The following is a 23,254-nucleotide window of genomic DNA, read 5'->3' on the forward strand; positions in this document are numbered from 1 at the left end:
ACTATCCACTTATCTGTCTAAGGTTTTAAATAAACCTATGGTCAAATTCAAATAAAAATGGTAAAAGTGGTAGGGGTATGTCCTTGAATAAGATTCAGGATAAAGGAAATATATAAAGAAAAATCCTTTCCTGGCCTAATACAAATGTGAAGGCAGGGTGGCAAGTCCTCCTAGCAGCTGTGGAGAGTCTGACAGTCCAGAAGACTACCCTTATGCTTTTGGAGCACTTGGTGCAAAACCTATCCTGCCCCTGAATCCCATGTGACAAATTTACTCAGGGAGAAGGGCAGAGAGAGACAGGTGATTTTCCATGGTCTCCTGAGGCCTGGCCAGGTACCAACTTCCAGTCAAGCACTTTGTAATTAGCTCCTTTCCTATTTCCAACCTACACCCCATCTTTCCCTCATGCTGGGCCCCTGGAGGAAATGGGGGAGTGTCTCCCCTAATCTCTCATCTGCCTTCCCCAGGCAGTGCTTAATCCCACACACACACACACACACACACACACACACACACACACACACACACACACACACACACACCTGTAGAAATAAATCTTCCACAAAAGTACAAAAGGCGGGGGCAAACAGTGGAGCAGCAAAGGGACAGAAACGTGCACAAATTAAAAAGCAACTTACTTTGCAGGTTATGCATTTCAGTGGTTTTCCTTTGAAATGCTGATATCCAACAGTTGGGGGGGGGTCAAAAAATCTGTTCTTCCAGAGCTGGTAGCAGCCCCCACAACTCCCCCTCACGGCTCTTGCAGGCAGTGCTCCGAAGCCCCAACTGCAAGCAAAGACCCGCGCCGCGCGGCTGCGGCTGCAGCTGCAGCTGCAGGACCCGACCCGCTGTGCTGCAGGACTCCCGGGCTTTCACTGGACTGATCAGCCACCCCAGCTGCTCCGTTCACTGCCAGCTCCCCATAGAAAACCCTGCTGGAGGTCCGTACTGTACTGGGGAGGGAAAAAGCCCAGGCACTCGCACGGCTCCCTTAGATAAAGATCGCAGCTTCATGATTAACTCGGGCAGGTTCAAATATTTGCTGAGCTAGGGATTTTGGAAGGGGGGAGGGGAGCCCAAGTCAAAGCCAAAGTTGTCATCAGCTAACAAGTGGCCAATGCCGATCTAACTTGCTCATTTTCTTCTCTGAGGAAATGAGAAGGCCGTTGGGGGTGGGGTGGGGATGGGGAGTCTCTAACTGGCTGTGGTGCGCCCGCTCTGGCTCACAGGGCTCAAGTGGCCACAGTGAAGCGAGGCACTATGCGCAGCCAAACACAGGAAGTGGCTGAGCTAGTTCAGCAAAAAATAGAATCAAAGCCTTGCTTGTAAAGGCCTGAACCTCTCAGAATGGCCCAGAACACCATGCCATGCTTGTGCCCACCCCCTCCCACATACCAGCAGACAGCCCTGCAGGTGTACCAGAAACACTACGGAGCAAATTCCATGGGGAACAGGTCTAAAAAAATATTTAATAAATAATCTTAGGAGAGGATCCACATGGACACTATACTCCAAGTCCCCGTTAGGAAAATAACAACGATGGTAATAATAAAGCAGTAAATAACAACATTCAAATTGTCCCTACGACTTTCTAATTACAATGGCCATGTGGCTTTCTAATAATTAAAAGACATACACATGATGGCTCTGTGAAACAGAGGATATGGTGGTAAAGTGAAGGACATAACCTTTCTGGAGAATTTCTGTCCTGTGAAAAAGTTGCAATGGGTCGGAATTAATATGTTGGCTACTATTTAGAGATTTAAATTGGACTCATGAAAATTTTCACTTGCACAGATAGTTCACAAACTATAACACAATGTAAAATCACTAGCTTTCAAACCAGAAAGTAATTAAGAGGGATCTTCATTCAAGTAGCTCCTTACCACTGGGCTCCCCCTGGTCACTGTTGTCATTGAGGGGGGGTGTAAACTTTTTCTTTACCTACTGATTCTGCCCTTTACTTTTCCTTGCTAGGGAAAGTAAAGATTAACAAATGAAACTGGTTAATTTATTATAAGCCACATGCAAAAAAAAAAAAAGTCACAACTACAACAAAATTCGGTTTCATATCTTTAGTTGATTTAAATTAAAAAAAAAAAAGCTGATTCCTTTTTTTTTGTTTGTTTTTTTGAGGAAACAGGAGGATATCTCTCAAAAATACCCTCAGACTCTGATGGGAAGGTGACCCGCTGGTCACATGCATTGATAAATGAAGATCCTTGTGTTAACAGAGTGCACAGGCAGGAACCAGACTCAGGATTGCTCTGATATATGGGAAGTACTGCCAAGTTCACGATGAAAGTACTTTCATGACTTTCCTTTGGTACAATTGATATACAAACCTACTTTCCCAAAAGGGGGAAAAACAGTCTATAAGTAAATTTTCCAGCTCCTGCCAGCAATCACAGGGACATATGGTTATTTTGGAGAATATCCTTGTATCCTGAGCTGCATAATTTGTCCTACTTTCAAAAATAGTTTTTTTTTAAAAGCGAGAAACCTTGGAAATATCAGCTTTGTAAGCATACCTGTCTGAACTCACATGATGTTTTGTGTCAAAACCTCATATTAAAATGCTCTCTAGTTCAACAATATATGCATATTGTTTCAGAAGAAAATTACTTGCTAGAAAGCAGTACAGCTTCTACTAACAGAATAAAGTAGATTTGAACACCTGTTTCAAATTTCTCACATGTGCAGTCATCTATTATAGAAGTTCTATTGTGTTAATAAAAATGTGAGCTGACTCTTTTCCCATTCAATTCTAGTCTTGGAAAAGTCATCTGTAAGACACATTCTCTTTATTAGTTTAAAAAGGAGGCCCTCTGCTGGCAGAACATGTTAAGTAACTCTTGTTTAGGCAAAGAGGATTCTAACTTTCTGAGTATCTCATTCATCTTACACTATGTTCAAAATTCCACACAGTTTAACAAGCAGAATTGCCAAACCATCACAGTCTATATGTTTAAATAACAAATAACTTGACAAATAAAAACTTAGGAAATAGTATTCATGTGGCTGCAAAAAAAGTTGTATTTCAATTTCAGCATTTACCTTAGGACACCCCTCCCCTAATTCAGGCACACTGGAAAACTGACTCATAAAAATTATCTTTGGCTTCTGGACTCTTAAGAAACAGTATGTCTTACTGCTTCCCTTCCATCAAAGTTTTGAAAACCCAATTTCAGAGTAAAAAATAGACCACTTTTCACTTCTCAGAAGACACAAACTAGTTTGGAAAATACCCCTTAATCACTGAAATATGTTTGAATAAAAGTTGTAAGTTGAACACTGTATCTCATACATGAAAATCACCATCAAATGGCAAAGGATCTAAAATCAACTTTCACCCTGCATGACTCTTTGTTTATTTTTTGCTGACCTTTATTTATGAACAAAAGACCATCTTTTGGAAAAGGTAGTAAAAAGAAAGAAAAATAACCAAAATCTTTGTTTAAAGTTTAACTGAATGCCTTCCTTCATAATTTTAATTTAAGACAGAAGGGCCTTTCAGGATGATGCAAATTCATTACACCATACCCAGCGTTCCTAATGACCTTGTAACAAAGAAAATGGCCTGTAGTTTGTACTTGAGTTCAGGTTTACATATGCACAAAACTGACACACTAACACAGTGTAAATGTCAGGGAAGGTGTGCCCATTGGTTTAGCAGAATAAAGAACTTCCTGCCTATGATTTTGCTCTTCTGTGCAGTCCCCTAAGAAACAGAAGGCTGCACTGTGAAAACAAAAGTAAAACCGGGCCATACCCAAACAATGCTTTTTTTTTCTTCTCCCCAAGTCTTCATTTTTCATCTTTGAAACAGCCCTCTCTTAAATGTCAGACCACAGTTGAAACCCAATAAAAAATAAATCAGAGAAAAAGCAAAACCCTTTGAAAGTAATTTTCCTCTACTTTAGTGCTTGCTGTAGTCTTGGTTAAGAACCTAGTCCAGAGCATTTGAAACAAGATTTATGAATCAGGCTCTTCAGGATAGATGTTTTGCAATGTGACAGTGGTTAAAAATTAACTCTGACAGGTGTAGAAAGGTAGGGGGAGAAAGAGTCATTTATTTTCCAGTCTGAGCTTGAGGTTGCAGTATTAGACTTCAATTATGTTACATTAATATTTCTGAATATGCCCATGAAATGTGAAATATGTAAATACACTTATAATGAGCTTCATTCAAAGGCATTCTGTTTTAAATGCTCCTGTTTTTTACCTTAGCTGCCCTATAGAAATTGACTTTGGCCACCTAAGTAAGGTAAACATAGCCCATAATGATTCAAGAAAATCTGATGTTTTAGTAACAAAAGGAACAGCAAACTTGACAACTTACTCTATTTAAGCTTTCAAAAATTAAATTCTCTACTTATAGGGGAAAATTATGACTTCCCAAGCTAGCTGGACACTTTAAGATGGTGTAACACAGTTCTTCAAAAGTTGGAATGCTTATTATAGGGGGAAAAAATGTTGGGAGGTCAGGTGGTGGTACACCCAGTTCAGCGCACATGCTACCAAGCACAAGGAGTCGGGTTCAAACATAGCTGCTACCCATCTGCAGTGGGGAGGTTTTCCTGAATGGTGAAGCAGGGTTTAGGAGTCTTTCCTTTCTCCCTATTTCAAAAGTAAAAATGGAAAGAAAAAAAAAAAAAAAACAGGCTGCTGGGGGTGATGGAGTCATCATGCAGGCACCAAGCCCCAGCAACAACCTCAGTGGCCAAAAATGAATAAAAATTATTGGGATGATTATGTTGTCCCCCGTGCTATGCATAGCAAAGGGCTCAGAAGGAGGAAAAACAAAACCTTTGTCCTGGCAACCTATACAGAGAGCAGAAGGAGCTGCTTGGGTGCACTGGAGTACTGGGTTTAGCTGTGGACTATACAAAGGCCCTGGAGTAAGGTGGGAGGGGGAGCTGGAAATGAAACCTCCATACCATGCATCAAAAGAGGACATCATACAGAGACACATTCCTCCCTAAGCAATGTCTCCAAGGATAGGAAGTGCACTAAAGTCCTTAAGGATCCCAGAGTGCTGTGCCTGTTCATTAATAATGTGGGGTCCGTGGGGAACATGGCCTGACAAGATCCAGACTGGATCAACTTAAAATGGTAGATATAAGTGTTAGGGCCTCAGACAGAAGTCAGCTCTGGGGGCTCCCAGTTCAAGTTGATCCAATGGACAATGGAACATTTCAATCAGAGCTTTTTATCACCTCATTCACCTCATCTCACCAACAACCTCTGGGAGAGGCATTCATTATTCCCCTTTCACACACTGGAAAGCAGCTCAGAATGGCTGAATTACTTGGGGATGAACTTGGCAAGTAGCAAGAGCTGAGATTCAAACCCAGATCTAATTGCCCCACAACCACACCCATTGCATGAGTGATGGAGTGGTTGGAAGTCTGACTCCAAAGCTATAAATAAAAACTGCATTGTGAGTCTTTATTGTATGTGACCTGTAGGAGTAGATTTGATGATTTTTTTTTCCATGTTTACTGTTTGTTGGGGACATGAGAGAAATTTTTGACTCAACACCCAAAACAATTATATTTGCTCAAATACAGGCATCAAGAGGATGCAGATAGAACAATAGGGAGACTCCAGGGCTGATATACATTAGAGCTAACTGGTTCCGGGTGGCACCTTTGACCTCTGTGGGTTTCCGTTTCTTTTTGAACAAATGAAATGCTGGACAACACTTTCCACTCAAAAGTGATGCTTTATTTTGATACTATCACTTTTTATAAAATCTAGTAAAAACAGCACATCATTATTTTGTATTTTGCAACTGATCTTCAGTCAGTATTTGAAACTCTCTGGATCAAAGTGCTAATTTTCCTCCCCAATTCAAATTGGACCCATTTCAAGTCCTGCTTCATCTCTGAATTTGTTCTGCTACTCAATTACCTTAAGTCACCAATGCCAGGTTTAAAATTCCTTTTAAATGTGCAGTATGTGCACGACCACCTAGTATTTAATTAGACACTATTTGCTCATCAGTCTTATTTGAGTTGACACATTACCTCAAACATCACCAGCTTTGTCTAGCAGGGCTTGGCAAAACTAGAAAAATATCTACCTGCCTCATAATAGAGCCATGCTTCCTTTATCATCCTTCTCCCACCCCCTGTCCCCTTCCAAATATCACTCAAGTACTTATTTCTATTCACAATAAAGTTATTGCAAGTGAATGATGTATGACTATTCACTGGAAATGGGCCAGTGTTCAGTTCCCAAAGCCCTCTGGGTACATGTGGGGGCAATGATGCAGGACCCTATGGAAATGTCACATTCCAAACAGTCCTAAGAAATCATTTCTCTAGTCAAGATGTCCTGCCAATCATATCTACTGGAGTCACTCCTGAATATACAGGTGCTCTAGATGAGGATTTTCATTCACCCTGGGCTGGGGAGCATATGCTTGTAAATGAGAGACTGTGCTGCAGCCCTTTAAATCCCAAGAGAAGGCCCAAGACAATTTCGGGAAAGGCCAAAAGATAGCACACAAAGGGAAGAATATCTCAAACTAGGGTTTAGAAATCATTTGAATTCAATTTTTGTTGAAGAGGCTGTGTGGATTCTGGGATGATCTAGCAAACATTCAAAGCTTTATTTGTCATACTTCAATGGGACTGCTGGAACTAATACTCCTTTGAAATTGGCACACCAAACTTTTTTAGTAGAAGAATGTAGGTGGGTAGGGTCTTTGATACATCAAACAACCTAAGTGCGCATTATAAAAACAGTTTCAGATTAATACTTTCTTTAATTTTATCTTTATCACTGAAACTGATAAAGATGGCTGACTAGTTTATATCAATCACACTACTCAAACTTTATCACTGATTGTACTAATGTATAGTAGACATTTTCAAAACCTTCAGATATAAAAATACATAGAAGAATCTGTCAGACCCTGTCTGGCTTTTAGTTTCCATGTCTCTCCTTTCCAGAGGGTAGCCACTGAGAAGACTAGGCCCATCTCTTGTCCTTTACTGCAAGCAGGAAGTTCCTCTCTCCACAGGCCCTGTGATAAATCTCCACTCTTCTCAGGAGGAGTATCTTAGCCTGGCCATTTGGCCCAATGTTCTGCTTTGCTCTTGCTAGTCCTTTCCCCCAACCATAATGGGTGGATCATCAATAAATGGTTCCAGTGCCATATTCCACACATTCCTCAGTCCACTTATCACAAGGCACTTCTCACTTTTCACCTCATTCCTTTCTTCTGGTCCAAATGTAGTCTCTGGACACCAACACAGACCTCCAAAATCCAATAACATATGAGTTCAACACTCACATAAAATGAAACATTCTAGTCACCCCAGACTAGCATTCTAGGCCATACCTGTTGACAGATATATATATATATATATATATATATATATCACTCATGTATATACAGATTATCACTCATGTATATACAGTGATTATAAACCCCAGGACCTCATGCTTGCAATTTGCAACTTGGTTGCTCTATCTGCTGTACCACCTCTTGGGCTAGTACTGACAGTTTTTTTTTTTCCTTGGCCACCAGGGTTGTAGCTGAAGCTTAGTATCTATATGACTCCACCTCTTCTGGTGTCTTCATTCCCCCCCCACACCCATAGAGGGTATGCAACAGAGAGATACCATAGTTCTGCCCCACTGCTCATTAGGAGTCCCCGTATAGGCATTCCCATGTGGTAACTGGGGGTACAAGCCCAGGTGCCCACACATAACATTCCTAACCAGAATCCTTGCTGAACATTTGCTTGCAGAGATTTGAAAGATAGGATGCCTACTTTATGTACTGTTTCTATTGCCTCTCTAACTTTAGACCTATATATAGTCAAGAGTCTGGCCACAGAAATCCTTCCTACCCAGTATTTGCATCATGAGACCCCACTCCACATACCATCACTATATGTGGGTTTAAGTCTAGGTCTTTGCTCCTCCTAGTCTTCCTCCACTCAAATGCAAACAACCACTCCTGGTCTATGCAACTCTTAAAAAGTACAATTTAATTTCCTATCATATGACACTGATAAATGAGTCCCCACACCTGCTTGTACAGAGATATATTTGGTAATTGGCACAAGTTGCCAGTGCTAAATCATAAATTTGAGATATTTTATTTAAATTCTTGGCATAAATGAGAATAATAAGCAACAATCTCTACTGGTCCAGGAACTGTACTTCACTTCCAGGGTCCTAATAATTGCCATTCTGAAAGACCAGCCTCAACCAGCTAACTTCTAACCTGCAGATAGCAAAGTGAGACTGTACAGCCTTTCCACAGTAAAAGAAAAATACATCCATTTAAATTAAATGCAATGCTAACAAAGTCTGCATTTCCTGCTTTGCTGAATGACTAGCTTAAAGCCAGGCTGCTTTCAAAGAAGTGTCTGGCTTGCTCTAACTTGCTACAGTGAACACCCTGGTTTCATACTGCTCACATTATTGAAAACGTTTATTTTGAAAGACATTTCTCAGCATACCTGCTCCCAGAAACCACATTCCAAAATACTTTAAATTATATAGTAATTATAAATCCCCTACTTTATAAGGATTAGAAAGAAAAACAAGAATGTCAACAACTAAAATGAACTCTATAATTAATTCAACAACCAGAAGCATAAAATCCAAGGGGTACAGAGGACTTTCCCAAACAACCCTCATTTAAAACCATGATTATTAAAAATCCACAAATATTGAGATCTGAATAATATTTACCACAAACACTATTACTCAGCTGATTTTTTCAAAATGTCACAAAATAATGTTATAGATCTCAATTCTCTAAGAAATTTGTCACTTCAACAGAAGTCTCAAGCTGCCAAACCACTATTTATCAAACTCTTCAAAATAAATTTTAAAAAATTCAATGAGAGAATTTTAATGGTTTGAAAGGTATTACCTGGTGCAGGTTGTCGCTCATTCCATTCAGTTGAAATTAAAATTTCTATAACTTTTATGAGGTGTTCAGTATTTTCAGAGCTACAAATAAAAAATACTTTAATTAGGAATCTTTTACCAAAACAATAATAGACATTCAAGTGACTGTGCCTGGTGTCAACATACACATGAACCTGTAAGCTATTATCTTCAGAGTAAGTCTAATGATCAGTCAGCTCCAGACTACCACATCACCCAAAGTATGTGTTTCTCGTTTTTCACTTACACGGTTGCTGGGAATCTGAAAAGCAGAGGGCTGAAAATCTCTGAGAGTACTCTTGCATTCAAAAGATTTTTGCTGGAGGCTTGAGAGAGCTTGAAGAAATGTTTTAACAAATACTGAAGAGTAAGCCAATACTGATGAGGTATGTTAGGTGACCTAATGAGCTTCTTTAAGAGCTGGATATATTCTTCTGAGCTTTGTACTTCTGCAAGTTAAAAAAAAGAGTAAGATGCTGTTTCTAGGTACAGTGAATATACACCTAGAAATTTCTTCTAGTTACAGAGACATCAGAAGTAGCAGATAAAACATTCACTCTTTTCATTTAAAAAGACATTGTAATTCAAACCCCAGCTCCCCACCTGTAGGGGAGTCACTTCACAAGTGGTGAAGCAGGTCTGCAGGTGTCTTTGTCTCCACCTCTCTGTCTCCCTCCCCACCCCACCCGCTTCTATTCCTCTCTGTCCTATCCTATAATGACGACAACAAGAATAAGTACAATAAAACAACAAGAGCAACAAAAGGAAATAAACAAATATATATATACATATATATATATGTATATATTAAAAAGGCATTGTAAGAAAATAGGTATCTCAAGTCAAATGGAAATGCAAGAAACTCTTGATAGAAAAGAAAACCACAGGGAGTTAGTTCAGGGTGTACTAGCAAAAATCTGCCCTCTATTGAACAGCTTCAAGTGTGATTGGCTAATTCGGAGGAGCATCAGATAAGTATCACAGGTTTTAACTTTGAAGGTTACAAACCACAATTTCCTGTCTCCAAAGCACTTTAACTGAGCATTAGCTCTTAAAACTGAGTCTTCTTCCCTCAGTGTATTTTATAATGGCCTCTTGAAAAATAAGGGCATACCCAGAGTGAATCCTATAAAAGAATATCCCCCCAGGAATGGGTCCTAGTCCGTTGTTTTTTTTTTTTAATCTGATGACGGCAGGTGGAACACTGTGGCCTTCACTGATGCAATGAACTTTGCTAATACTGATAAAAGGTTAACAATTAGCTATTTCAACATGTGGACAGACTTCCTAAGCAAACCAGATTCTAGGACTTCTATTGGATGCCATGGTGAGGGAGGGCATTTATACTTATAGTGATGAGACTAATATTCCTGGAGGTAAAATCCCTGTATATGAAACAGTTAGTAAGGCTTGCAGGCAGATACATCTACATATGACTAATGAGGTTCTTAGGAAACAAACCTTGGGCTAAGGAAATCATTTCACTGTAAACAGCTACTGGAATGACAGGATTTGGTAAGTCCAGGAGATAGCGTTTGAAGGCATCTGCTAAAATCTGTAAATCAATCATTTCCAGGTCCATAGAGGCAGCATCTATGATATAAACATTCAAAGAAGTGTTTCAGATCTTTTATATGGTTTCCGAGTGTTTGATTTAAATGTGACACAGGAAAAGAAATGCTATGAAGGTCAAGTCAATATAAGATAGTTAAGTAGCTATTAGCAGTAGTTCTTCTCAAAGTGGTTGCTCCTAGCATTTCAAGTATAACTGTTTGTTTTTTATTTACGTTCCATCCTCAGCATCACATGTGCCAGAGTGATGCTCTGGTTCTTGCGCATGCACTCTCTTGTTATAAAAAATTAAATTCAGAAGATGAAGAAGCAAAAGGTGAAAGAACCTTAATTTCCTATAAGAATCTAACCAGAAAATGAGCAGGAAGATAGCATAATGTGCAAACAGACTCTCATGCCTGAGGCTCCCAGGTTCAGTCCCCCATGACAGCATAAGCCAGAGCTGAGCAATTCTCTGGTTAAAAAAAGGGGAGGGGGGCAGGTGGTAGCACAGTGGGCTGAACGCACATGGTACAAAGTGCAAGGACTGGTGTAAGGATCCTGGTTCCAGCCTCCGACAGCCCACCTATAGGGGATCGAATCACAAGCAGTGAAGCAGGTCTGCCTGCTTCTCTCCCCATCTTCCCCTCCACTCTCAATGTCTGTCCTATCCAACAACAATAACAAGGGCAACAAAATGGGGAAAATGCCTCCAGGAGCAATGGATTCATAATGCAGGCACCGAGCCCCAGCAATAAACCTAGAGGCAAAAAAAAAAAAAAAAAAAGAAAAAAAAGAAAGAAAGAAAAAGAAATCTAACCAGAAATATAACACACATTTACGTATAGGGAGAGCAATACTGTATCTCTGTAATGATCCACATCAAAAGCATTGCTAATACTTGTGTGTCAGACAAAGCTGTATATCATTGAAGGATCATTCTACAGTTGTCAACTATTTGGTTAAGTTCCTGGTGCCCTGTCCCCTGTTCAAATTACATTCTTCATGTAATAGGTCTCTTTGCCAGGCAAATAAATATTACATATGCACTCTATATTCATGCTGCATTAGTCATAGTAACCAAGGAGTGGAAACAATTTAAATGCCCACTGACAGATAACTTGATAAAGATGTTATGGAATATACATTCAATGGAATTCTACTCTGCAATTGAAAAAGATAATATAGTAACCTTTGGGACAAAATGGATGGAACTGAAAATGAGTGTGTTCAGTGAAATAAAAACGTGAAAGACAACTACTGGGTAATTCCACTCATATTTGAATACACAGAATTTAAAAGCATAAACTTGTCTAAGGAGAAGAGCAGGAGGAGTAAAAGGTGGAGGTGGGGAGGGAGAGTAGCAGTAGCCACCTAACTGAACTATGGTGGCTTGAAGGGGGTGCAGCTGGGGTGAGGGAAGTGACACACAGAACTTTAGTAGTGGATGCAGAATGTAACTGTACTGTTGTAGTTCTTATAATCTTGTTATGTAATTATTTAATCACTAATAAATATTTTAAAAATAGCTCATGTCCTAAAAATGTGATAAAAATATGAAACTATTTGGAGATGTAGTATAAACATTAAGGTACTGAATGGTCCATCCACATGTCCCTCCCTTGGGAGAGTTCCCTCCCAGGATTTCCCTGCCCTCTGCAAGAGCAGTGCTGAGGAGCAAGAAAAACCCTCCATTAGGACGCCTTCTAGACAGTGTGGTAATTATGTGTCTCCCAGAGAGAGAGAGTACCTCAAGGGCACAGACTGTAGCTCTCACCTGCTCTTCCAGTTTCCCTAAGCACTCAACATGCAGAACACACTTGCTAAATGTTGGTGGGATGAACTACAGAAAGTCCTTACAGTAATAGATAATTTGCCAAACCCTTTCTCTCACACATGAGGTGTATTCCACAAAGCTGTCACATACTTTGTATTAAAGGTCTTTCTTTATAAGCTCTCCTAATGTGACATTCCACTAGAGTTAATGACATAACACATTCTCTTTATTTTAAATATAAGTTCCTATTTTCAAAAAAAAAAGACACCTATAATGACCCTGGGTCCATATTCCCAGAGGGATAAAAAATAGAAAAGCTATGAGGGGAGGGGATATGGAGTTCTGGTGATGGGAATTGTATGGAGTTGTAGCCCTCTCTTATCCTATGTTTTTTTCCAATGTTTCCTTTTTATAAATTAAAAATTTTAAAAAAAGAAGATCCTTGGCAGGGCAAAAAAAAAAAAAAATCTTTATCTAAAGGAATAGAGATACAGAGGGAAAGATAGATCAGAACACTACTCATCTATAGCTTATAGTGGTGCTGGGGATTGAACCTGGGACCTGGGAGCCTCAGGACTTTTTACATAACTATTATGCTATCTCCCCAGTTCAATTTTTTTTTAAACCAAAACTCTGTTAAACTCTGGCTTCTGGTGATGCTGGAAATTGAACCTGGGATATTTGGTGCTTCAAGCATTTAAGTTTTTCTGCATAATTATTATGCTCTCTCCCCAGTCCAAATATAATTTCTGAAGCCCCCTAGAAGTTTCTAGTTTGTATTCTTACAATCCTTTTATTTATTTATTTATTTTTTTACATGTTTTTTGCATTAATACTACCCTAATATGCTCTTCTCCAAGAGCTATTCACACTATCAGCTGGCTAAGAGATACGGATCTGAGCTGAAGGAATTTACCTTGTCATCCACCCTACTTTTCACTTTTCTACTTTTCACTTTTCACTTTTCTACTTTTCAACTCTCTCCCCAAGTGATCTCTATCTATGCTTGTGCTTTTCAATTTTGCTGCTCTGCCTCAAGCCGCATGAGACATCTGGCAATGTCTGGAGATACTCTTGATTGTCGAAGATGGGGAAGATGTATCTAGAAGATGAAAAGCAGGGTTGCTGCTGAACAAGTCGCAGTGCACAGAAAGGCCTTCAGTACTGACTAGTACCAGAACTAAGATTTCAGTAATGGTCAAAAGCCCAGTTCAACCTCAGGCGAAAATTCTCAACTTCACAAGTGTCAAATGACACAAGGGAAATAGCAGAGTACTTTCTGAGTATTGAATATCTATGTATTATTTATAATTGATGCCCATATCTGTGTGCTCTGGATCCAACATTTGTGTTCAGTTGGAACAGTGAATGCAGAACACAAGAATGGGAAGTGTGTGTGTGTGTGTGTGTGTGTGTGTGTGTGTGTGTGTTTAAGTGGAACTGTGCAGCTCAAACCTGTGTTATTCAATATCCAACTATACCTTAGGGCATATGGGGGGGGGGGAATGTGAAAGACTTCAAAAGGAGAACAATTTAGATGAAAGTCAGAGCTCTGCCACACAGATAATACATTTATAATGCAAGGTCAATGTGTGGAGGAAATAAAATTACTTTGTGGCGGCCAGGTGGTGGCCCACCTGGTTGAGCGCACATGTTGCAATGCTCAAGGACCGAGGTTCGATCCCCCAGCTCCCAGCTGCAGGGAGAAAGCTTTTCGAGTGGTGAAGCAGGGTTGCAGGTGTCTTTCTGTCTCTTTCCCTCTCTGTCTCCCTCTTCCTCTCGATTTATGACTGTCTCTATCCAATAAAGATAATTAAAAAAAAATTAAAAATAAAACAGTAAATTTATAAATAATAATAATAACTTTGTAAGTGCCAGTAAGAGTGGGATGCTTGCTGTCTCTCATTTCTGTCCTTTTCCAGATCCTGATAGTTCACAGGACTGGCTAAAAGTTACGAAATTTTGCTTATTCCTAAGTGACTTCTGAGAGTTTCTTTCTGGATATTATAGTATTTTATGGGCTGCAGAATCCATAATTGGGAACCAGTCCTGAGATCCACCCCTACATTGAAGTAGTATTTACCACAAAATTCACTTTGATAGCACAGTGTACAAATGAAAACAGTTTTCTATGTGCATGTTCTGATCTCAAATGAGGAAGGGTGGTTATTAAGTCAAAACACATTACTGACGTGAATTTTGGTTCTTTGTTCTGTCTCACAAGGAATGTGTAAAGATTTTTTTAGAAGCTAGACTGCATCATCATGTGTTTAGTTACATTTGAAAGCATAACCACTATTTCTCAATAAAGTCCCACTCACCCATCTTTGATGTCTAAACACTTCCTGTGACTTTTAACATGTTCAATTTGACCGATTTTTCTGACCAAAACATTATCTATATTTCAATTGGTTTAGGACAAAGATTCAGTGTTTCCAAACACCCTGATAAAACTATTAAGATTTCTGTCAGTTTCTAGTGACCTGTCCTGTGGGTGGGGTAGGAGATATGCTGTATATTGTGTCTAAGACTGATTTCCATGTATGGAGGGAAAAGAAATTAAAGCTTAAAACATTTGGATGGTGTATTTCAAGTGAAACTACCAATTGAGAAAGATAACCCCCCCCAAAAAAAAAACATTTTTGTAGTAATTTTCATAAGCTGATCCATTTTAAAGCTGTCCCACACCTCAGCTTTTCATTTACTAAGTATCATGCAAACATTCTTTATATAAGTACGCATTCCAAAGAGCTTCTTCTAAAACCGGTTTCACTTTTACTGAATCTAACATCCAAATTCAGTTAAAATAATATGAGGAAAAATTATTTTTCTAAATTAACCAAAAAGCATTGAGGGGAGATAAAAAAAATCTGATTCTTTAAATTGATAAATGTAATGAATTACTGAAATGATGGCAAGGAAGCCTGCTCACATTTGGATAAATGTATTTGTTTGTTTTATTATTTTTTTCCTGCCTGATTATGGGGAGAGGGAACAATTAATAAAGCTAGTTCTTGGCTGAATAATTGCCATTTAACCAAAGGTATACTGGGTTCAGCTTATAATGACTCACATATTCTTCCCAACTTTGAGTCCAAATGATAATGTGTGGGCAGCTTGAAATTGATCCTAGTAAGAGTCTTTTTTAAAAAATTACTTTTTTCTTTTTCTTTCTTTTCTTCCCTTCCTTTCTCTTTATTATTACTATCATGGTTATGGGTGGAGCTTGGTTCCTGCACAATAAATTTACTGCTCCTAGTGACCATTTTTCCTTATTATTATTCTTTTTTGTTTGTTTTTAATTAGACAGGACAGAGAGAAATTGAGAGGGGAAAGGAGAGAGAGACACCTACTGACATGCTTTGTCACTCATGGGGCTTTCTCACTGCAGGTGGGAAGATACTTTCAGACCTGGGTTCTTACACATGGTGGAAATACTTCTGTCACTCAGTTGGGCAAATGCTACAAAGAAGCCCCCCAACCACAGTTATTTTACCAACATAGCAACATCATAATGTTACTTTATGTAAATATGGGGTGAAAAAGCCAGTAAGGGAGAAAGCAAGAAAGCAGGGGGAAGGAAAAAAATCAGATACATTTGTAAGATGACACTGGCTTATAAATATTTTTTTAAGCTGATCCAGATGAATTAGGCAGAGCCAGCTGCAGGTTCAAGGGAAGGAGATACACAGAGCCAGAAAACTCCCAAGAGGTCATTTTTCTCCTTTGCAATTCCCGCAGGACCCAGAGGCTCCTGGCTGCAGTGATAGCCGACGTGTCTGCAGGCATGCATGTGTGCACACACTCCAACTCAGGAGACAAATACAAGGGTCTGACAGGGTGTGCACTGTTACCATAACAGGGCAGCGCAACTGTGCCTGATTTCTGAGTTCCCTTCAAATGAAAAGGTTGCAGAGCTTTAATTTCACATCTTCTCCCTTTTGTGTTTTCTCTAAAACACAAAGGTAACAACCACCTTTTCGATTTGCTCTTCTAGCTCCGAAACACTCACCACAATCAAGAAGCTGTCGTAATTCTGCTGGGTTGCTGGAACTCGGGGTCCTGTATAGAGTTGAACATTCCAGGCCTAGGAATACAAAAGAATCTGAGTACGCACAGCACAGATCTCTGGAGAACCTGGGAGTATGCTGCCAGAAAAGACATTCCAGTTTCCACCCAGCATGTATTCTAGATATGTACCAGTCTTGGAAGTCAACTCCTACTATTAATCTTATCTGGCATGTCAATAATTTTGGCAAAATTATCTGCCCACATTTACAGAGCAAGTTAATTATATTTATTAAATTATGAAGACTGTAATTGTTTCCATAAATTCACTGCACACTTACTAGGCTTTAAAAATCACAGACCAAGATCCTTTCCCCAGGACATAGCTCCAAGTGGATTGTGTGTCTAGCACATGTAGCAAATAGGCGAATCATTTTTTAAAATATTTATTTATTCCCTTTTGTTGTCCTTATTTTATTGTTGTAGTTATTGTTGTTGCTGTTATTGATGTCTTTGTTGGATAGGACAGAGAGAAATGGAGAGAGGAGGGGAAGAGAAAGATAGACACCTGCAGATCTGCTTCACCACCTGTGAAGTGACTCCCCTGCAGGTAGGGAGCCGGGGGCTTGAGCCAGGATCCTTACGCAGGTCCTTGCACTTTGCATCACCTGCGTTTAACCCACTGCGCTACCGCTGGACTCCCAAAGAGACAAATCAAAAGTTATTACACCCATGAAATAAGGCTACAGGGGGCTGGACAGTGACAAATCTGGAGAACACACATAATACAATGCACAAGGATTCTGGTTCCAGACTCTGGTCTCCACCTCCAGGAAAAGTTTCATGAGTGGTGAAATAGTACTGTAGGTATCTCTCTTTCTCTGTGTCTCCCTTTCCATCTCAATTTCTCAGTATGTCTATCCAAAATGAATAAATGAATGAATGAATCAGTGAATAAATGAATAAATGGATGGATGAATGGATGGATGAATGAATGAGGGCTACAACCAGGTAACTGAATACTTCTCTTCCATCAGTTCAATTACCTTTCTTTTCGATGGCTTCCACCAGCTTGATAAGAAGAGGTGGAGCAATGTCAGGAGGGGCAAACTGCTCGACAAGATCTGGATGAATCAAAGCTGCACACAAACAAAATCTCATGGTTACATTTCACATGGGATAACTGCGTGTATGAGAAAACCACGAAGAACACTGCCACACAAAATGAATTGGTTATACCTGACAGAAACAAAATGCAGCCTGAGCAAAAAAGGGAATCCTTTGCTAGTCCCTGCACTTTAGAAGGTTCCTTGCTGTCCCTCTTCCAGTTGTCTCTTTCTACAGGGTAGGGTCAAGGGGAAATGATTGCTCCTTCCCTTCTATTTACCCAGAATCGCTGAATTCTTTGCTCCAAAGGCCCCTCATAATCTTTCACCTTGATTCATTTTCACCCATGGAAGAACTCCACACCGGGGTTCACACCTGGGTCTGAGGAGTGGACTATGGCTCACTGGGAGCAAGAGAGATGGATAGGTATTTGGAAGACAGATAGGCATTTGGAAGTCCAAGGCCTTGGTAGTATAAAGCAAATTCAGGGATGGGCCGGGGGTCAGCTTTCTTCATAGTACCATGTTCTGGGGAAGAAATCTGGGGCACTCAAAACACCTAATTCAGATTTGGTTCCTGACCATGCTGAAGGACCCAGGTAGGATGACTGAATTTTACTTCATATGTTGGAGTGATTTGTGACTTTAATACAGACCCAGGGAACCTCAGTCATTTTCTGACTCTTGCCCCAAACCCCACAAATGACAGGGCTGATAAAGAAATTAAAAAAAAAAAAATCTGACAAAGAAATTAAAAAAAAAAAATCTGACAAAGAAATTAAAAAAAAAACATTTGCAGGTACTCTAAGTCTCTGTGTAGTTGGCCTAAGACCTTTATTTGTTCATATATATACTTTTTGATTAGTTAATTGTCTATATATATTTTTTGATTAGTTAATAACTTGGGAAATTTGATGCTTTCATATATTTCCTTTCAAGCTTTATTGAGTTATCATTGCAATGATACAAAAGAAAAAAATTTAATTGAATGACACACAAATCATCACTTTAACATTATATTGACAAACCATATTTTCACTTCAAAATTACATAAAACCATTATAAATTAAAATACCTTTCTCATAATACAAGAATACGGAGCTAAATATATTCACTCCAAAATTCTCAAGCCAAAACATAAAGTTTTTGTGAAAATTACATGAAACCAGTTTATTAACTATTGATAAGTAACTTTTCAGGCACTTAAAATAGTTTGGGTAATCTAAGACTAAATATATTTATATTCAATGAAATTTTAGTGATACGATTATCATAAATCACCAATCATGTTAAGTATGTTTCTCTCTTTCTCTCCATCTGTCTGTCTGTCTCTCTCTCTCTCTCTCTCTCTCTCTCTCTCAACCACAGCACTGCTCAACTCTGATTTATGGTGGTCCCATGGAGTAAACCTGGGACCTTGGAGCCTCAGGGCATATATCTATATAATACCGAGTAAGCATAGAGCAAGAACAGATTGACTATACAAATGAATCTGTTACTATATTTTGACCTCAGAGAATTAAGTATGATTTAGATTATTTATTTTGCAATACCTGTAGTCTGAAGATTCTTTTAGATTACAACATGCTCTGCAATAGATACATGTCATCTTGCCATCTAACTCAACTAGGCATTGCAACTACCCAGGATGCAAAGAAGAAGCAAGCTATGGAAGCAAATTCTATAGCAACACTGTCCAGTAACACTTGCTTTGATCATGAAACTGTTTCATTTATTCAATTGGCTGTGCTACCCTATAGAAGCAGTGACTAGTGCCTGTTGCTTCTGAACATTTGAAATATAGGTAGTGTGGTGGGGGAACTGAACTTTCAATTTTTATTGATTTAAACTGAAAGAGCTGGAAATGGCCAGTGCCCACTTTGTGATAACAGTCTTAAGCCTGAGCAAGGGCAAATTCTGTCAAGGGCAAATAAACAATCAGTGAGCTGGCTTTATGCTACAAAGATTCCATTATAAAGCCCAGTCTAAAGACAGCATTTTGACATCAGACTAATCAATCAACATCTGAATCCCAAGTGCATGAAAAGCATGCAAATTTTTATTCAAGCTTCTTGGGCGACTCCGTCCCTCCTAAAATGTTACTCCAGAACATTCTGGACTTCATAAAGGCAATCAAGATATATCACTAAATTTCTAGATAGTCACCATAAACAGAGATGAGTAAGTAGATACTCATTTCTCCTGTGTTTCCCACACTCGCCTGAGCCTATCTATGAGCACTTGGACAATGTACCACTAGCACACATTACTGGGTTATCATCCCAAATGTCCAGAATATCTATGAATGGAGTTAAAAATCTAAGGTTAGTAACAAGTTTTCTGATAAACAAATTCATGTGGGTACACGCAGATGGATGAGGCTCAATTCCTGTTCATCAGAAGTCAGAGCTGAGAAGTGCACTGGTTAAAAAAAAGAAAGAAATCTCTAAATGTTCTAATGAGTATATCTAAAAGGCACTAGACTGTGGGAGTCAGGTGGTAGCACAGTGGGTTAAGCGCACGTGGTGCAAAGCACAAGGACTGGCGTAAGGATCCTGGTTCAAGTCGCTTCACAAGCGGTGAAGCAGGTCTGCAGGTATCTCTCTTTCTCTCCCCCTCTCTGTCTTCCCCTCCTCTCTCTGTTTCTCTCTGTCCTATCCAACGACAACAATAATAACTACAACAATAAAACAACAAGGGCAACAAAAGGGAATAATTTTTTTTTTAAAAGGCACTAGATTAACTGTCTTTTGTTTTTCAAAGACACTGTCAATTATATATTTTTTAAAAGGATTGTAAAGGGGTTGGGTGGTGGCACACATGGTTGAGTGCACATTACAATCCACAAAGACCTGGGTTCAAGCCCCCAGTCCCCACCTGCAGGGGGAACGCTTCACAAGTGGTAAAGCAGTGTTGCAGATGTCTCTCAGTCTCTCTTCCTCTCTGCCTCCCCCTTCCTCTTAATTTCTGGCTGTCTCTATCCAATAAATAAAAAAGGTAATAAAAAATATTGTAAAGTGACAAAGCAGTAATTTTATCCAAGTAAGCTGTTTTGTTGGCCCTTAAAAACACTATAAAATGAGAAAGAATGCCATTTTGTTTCTTCTGATAAAAACTATAAAGTACTCTCTTCTCTGGATGATTATCAGATGACAGAAATATATAACTGCCTTCTACACTAAACAAAATGAAGTATCCTATCGACATAGTCAATAGAAAGAAAACAGAAACAGTGTCGAAAAGTGTTATGAATTCTGACCCACTGTATTGTTTTTATTCAAGTCTATCAAACTTACAAGTGGTCTTAGCACATAATCAAGAAGCAAGAAGTTAAAGATTAAACAGTAAACACACAAGCTCTCAAAACCACTCAATACTCATAAAACAGATATGTCATGTTCCTCATTCTCTCCCCTAAAAATTCCACAGGCATTTGTTTAATTAAGAAAAATTAAAGTTGGCAGCTGAAAACAAAATTACTTAATAAAGGCTTATCTCCTTCTAGAATCTTATCAGCACAGCCATTTCTGCAGGCAAATAAGGAAGTTAAATTAACTGATAAGTTAAAGATTTCATCTAATTACAACTAAAATATGTGCCCAAAGTTGTTGCGTTACTACCTGTAATGGAGTTATAAAATGATTTCTTCCCATTTCTTTACTTTAAAAAAATATTTTACTTATTATTTATTGGATAGAGACAGAGAGAAATCAAGAGGGAAGAGGGAGTAGAGAGGCAGGGAGAAAGAGAAAACCTGTCACACTGTCTCATGGCTTGTGCAGCTTCAGGCTCCTGCAGGTGGGGATAAGGGGTTTGAACCTGGTTCCTTGCACACTATAGCATGGGTGCTCAGCTGGGCGTACACACTACCACCTGGCTTCTTCATTTCTTTATTCTTTACTACAGTTTAGGAAAGCAACTAAAAGCAAATCTTTTTTCTTTTCTTAGCCTTCTCAATGTTCCTTTGACAAAAACTGGCAGTTCACCTTCAGGATTTGGAGCTACAAAATATAACCTGTTTTACTCACCCAAGAATCTATGTTAAGTTGCTAAAAAGCATTATGGTAACTATCAGGCACCTGCAACCACATCAGAACTTTCTCACATATATAGAATACTTTAAAAAGGAAAAGAAACTAGACAAGTACAATAAGAGGTATAGACAATCACCTCACAACAGAGTGGATTTCCTACTCAATGTTTAATGTTGAGGAAAACCTTTCAAACACATGAATCATCACAAGTGATCAGGGCTCTGCAATGACACTTTTACAACATAAACTGTATAAGAAAATAAGATTTAAAAAAAAATAATAACAATTCAAGAATTTCCTACCCCTTGTGCAATGTTTATGACTCAATTCACTTCCATTTTAAAATATGTAAACACAGGGAATGTGAAGTCCTACGCAAGAAACCTTGAACATTCACATCTGTTACTTTGGGTAACCAAACCAGATCAATTAACACTGAAATTCTAAAACAATATTCTAAGGAAAAATGGTAATTATTTCAATAACCCTAAAAAGTCAACTATTTGTTTACTTTTAAGGAAGACACAAAGTGAATATTTACTTTTCCACTGGATCCAATTTTAATAAATTCTCACTAGACGAGACAATTGGTTGGCAAGTTGATAATCCATCTTGGCAAGTTGTTCTTTGCAAAATCTATATGGCACCACATCATACATTTAGTAAATCAAAGCATAATGGAATGAAAAGAAATACAAAATACAGAGATCATATATGGTATCCACACCAAGCACATCACAAAGAAGATTATATAAGTGCTTTTCGTATATTTCATCTATCAAAGCTCTGTACTGGAGTGAAAAATTCTTTATATGCCATAATTTTGTTTATCTCTTTTTCCAGTTGTCTTATTTCTTTTCTTTCGTGTGTGTTTGTGTGTGTGTGTGTGTTGGGGCAGAAGGGAGACACACAAGGCAGAACACTATTCAACTCTGGCTTCAGGTGGTGTGGGGGACAGAACCTGGGAGCTCTGGGGCCTTAGACATGCAATTCCTGCTCGGTTAATCTATCCATCAATGTCTAACCCTCCCAACCTCCCCTAACTGAGGAAAAGTTGCTTGACAAAACTGTGCTGTCTTAGGGGTATAATTTCACATCTCCCTCAAATGTTTAGCACATCCCTCTTTCTAGTTATGACGCATCATCTCCCTCCACTGTTGTCCACTGTGCCCCCCCAGGGTACAAGAGAACCAAGTTCAATTCTTAAGAATTTTGGTAGGTTTGTTGGGTTCCTCCACGACAATGTAACACCAACTTTTCATTTAGCAGAATCATTTTTCATCAAGAAGGAATCAATGTCATTTAAAGAGAAAGAAGACAAGGACAAATAGCAAGCAGCAGGGCCTAAAAGTATTGTCAAGGCAGGCATTGCTTCAATGGAAAAAAAAGGAAATCAGTTTTCAACATTGACAAGAAGATTAATATCCCAGGATGTACAAAGAATTTCTGATGACACATCAGATGCTGCGTTTTCCATTCTATTTTCCCATCTTCACCCTCTCTCTAAACTTAGGCCCGTTCCAAACTACTAACATGGACAGGCCTGGACAGTCCCTGGGCACCTTAGATGTGTGGGAGACAGCCACATTCCTTGGATTAAATGGCACCAAAAGTGTCATTCAGTGCAAGATGAAACCAGCACGCAGCTGCACCTTTTGGAGGTATTCTCCACAGAAAGGAGGGGAGGGAAGGGAAGGGGAGAGAGGGAAGGGAAAGGGAATGGGGGGAGGAGATAGGAAGGAATGGGAGGAGAAAGAAAAAAAAAGATTTTAGAGTTAGTACCTGGCAGGGACAAATGGAAAGTTTAAGCTGAAATTCTGGGACTCTCAAAGACTGTTCAAGCCAAGTATTTCATT

The 23,254-nt window shown here is 39.1% G+C and overlaps 1 protein-coding gene across 2 annotated transcripts in view; it reads right to left on the minus strand.

Annotated features, from left to right (window-relative positions):
- Window positions 1-23,254, minus strand: part of PIK3R1 (phosphoinositide-3-kinase regulatory subunit 1) — a 100,886-nt gene that overhangs the window by 13,371 nt on the left and 64,261 nt on the right. The window contains exons 3-7 of one of the 2 annotated variants that reach the window (XM_007523506.3): window positions 17,305-17,397; window positions 16,263-16,337; window positions 10,384-10,515; window positions 9,170-9,371; window positions 8,906-8,985 (exon numbers count right to left, since the gene is read on the minus strand). In XM_007523506.3, coding sequence (XP_007523568.1) covers window positions 8,906-8,985; window positions 9,170-9,371; window positions 10,384-10,515; window positions 16,263-16,337; window positions 17,305-17,397 — 582 coding nt within the window. Of the gene's footprint in view, window positions 1-638; window positions 1,155-8,905; window positions 8,986-9,169; window positions 9,372-10,383; window positions 10,516-16,262; window positions 16,338-17,304; window positions 17,398-23,254 lie in introns of those variants that run through there. The other variant, XM_007523508.3, reaches the window with a different exon arrangement.

The sequence above is a fragment of the Erinaceus europaeus genome, chromosome 5, assembly GCF_950295315.1.
Source record: "Erinaceus europaeus chromosome 5, mEriEur2.1, whole genome shotgun sequence".
Lineage (NCBI taxonomy): Eukaryota > Metazoa > Chordata > Mammalia > Eulipotyphla > Erinaceidae > Erinaceus > Erinaceus europaeus.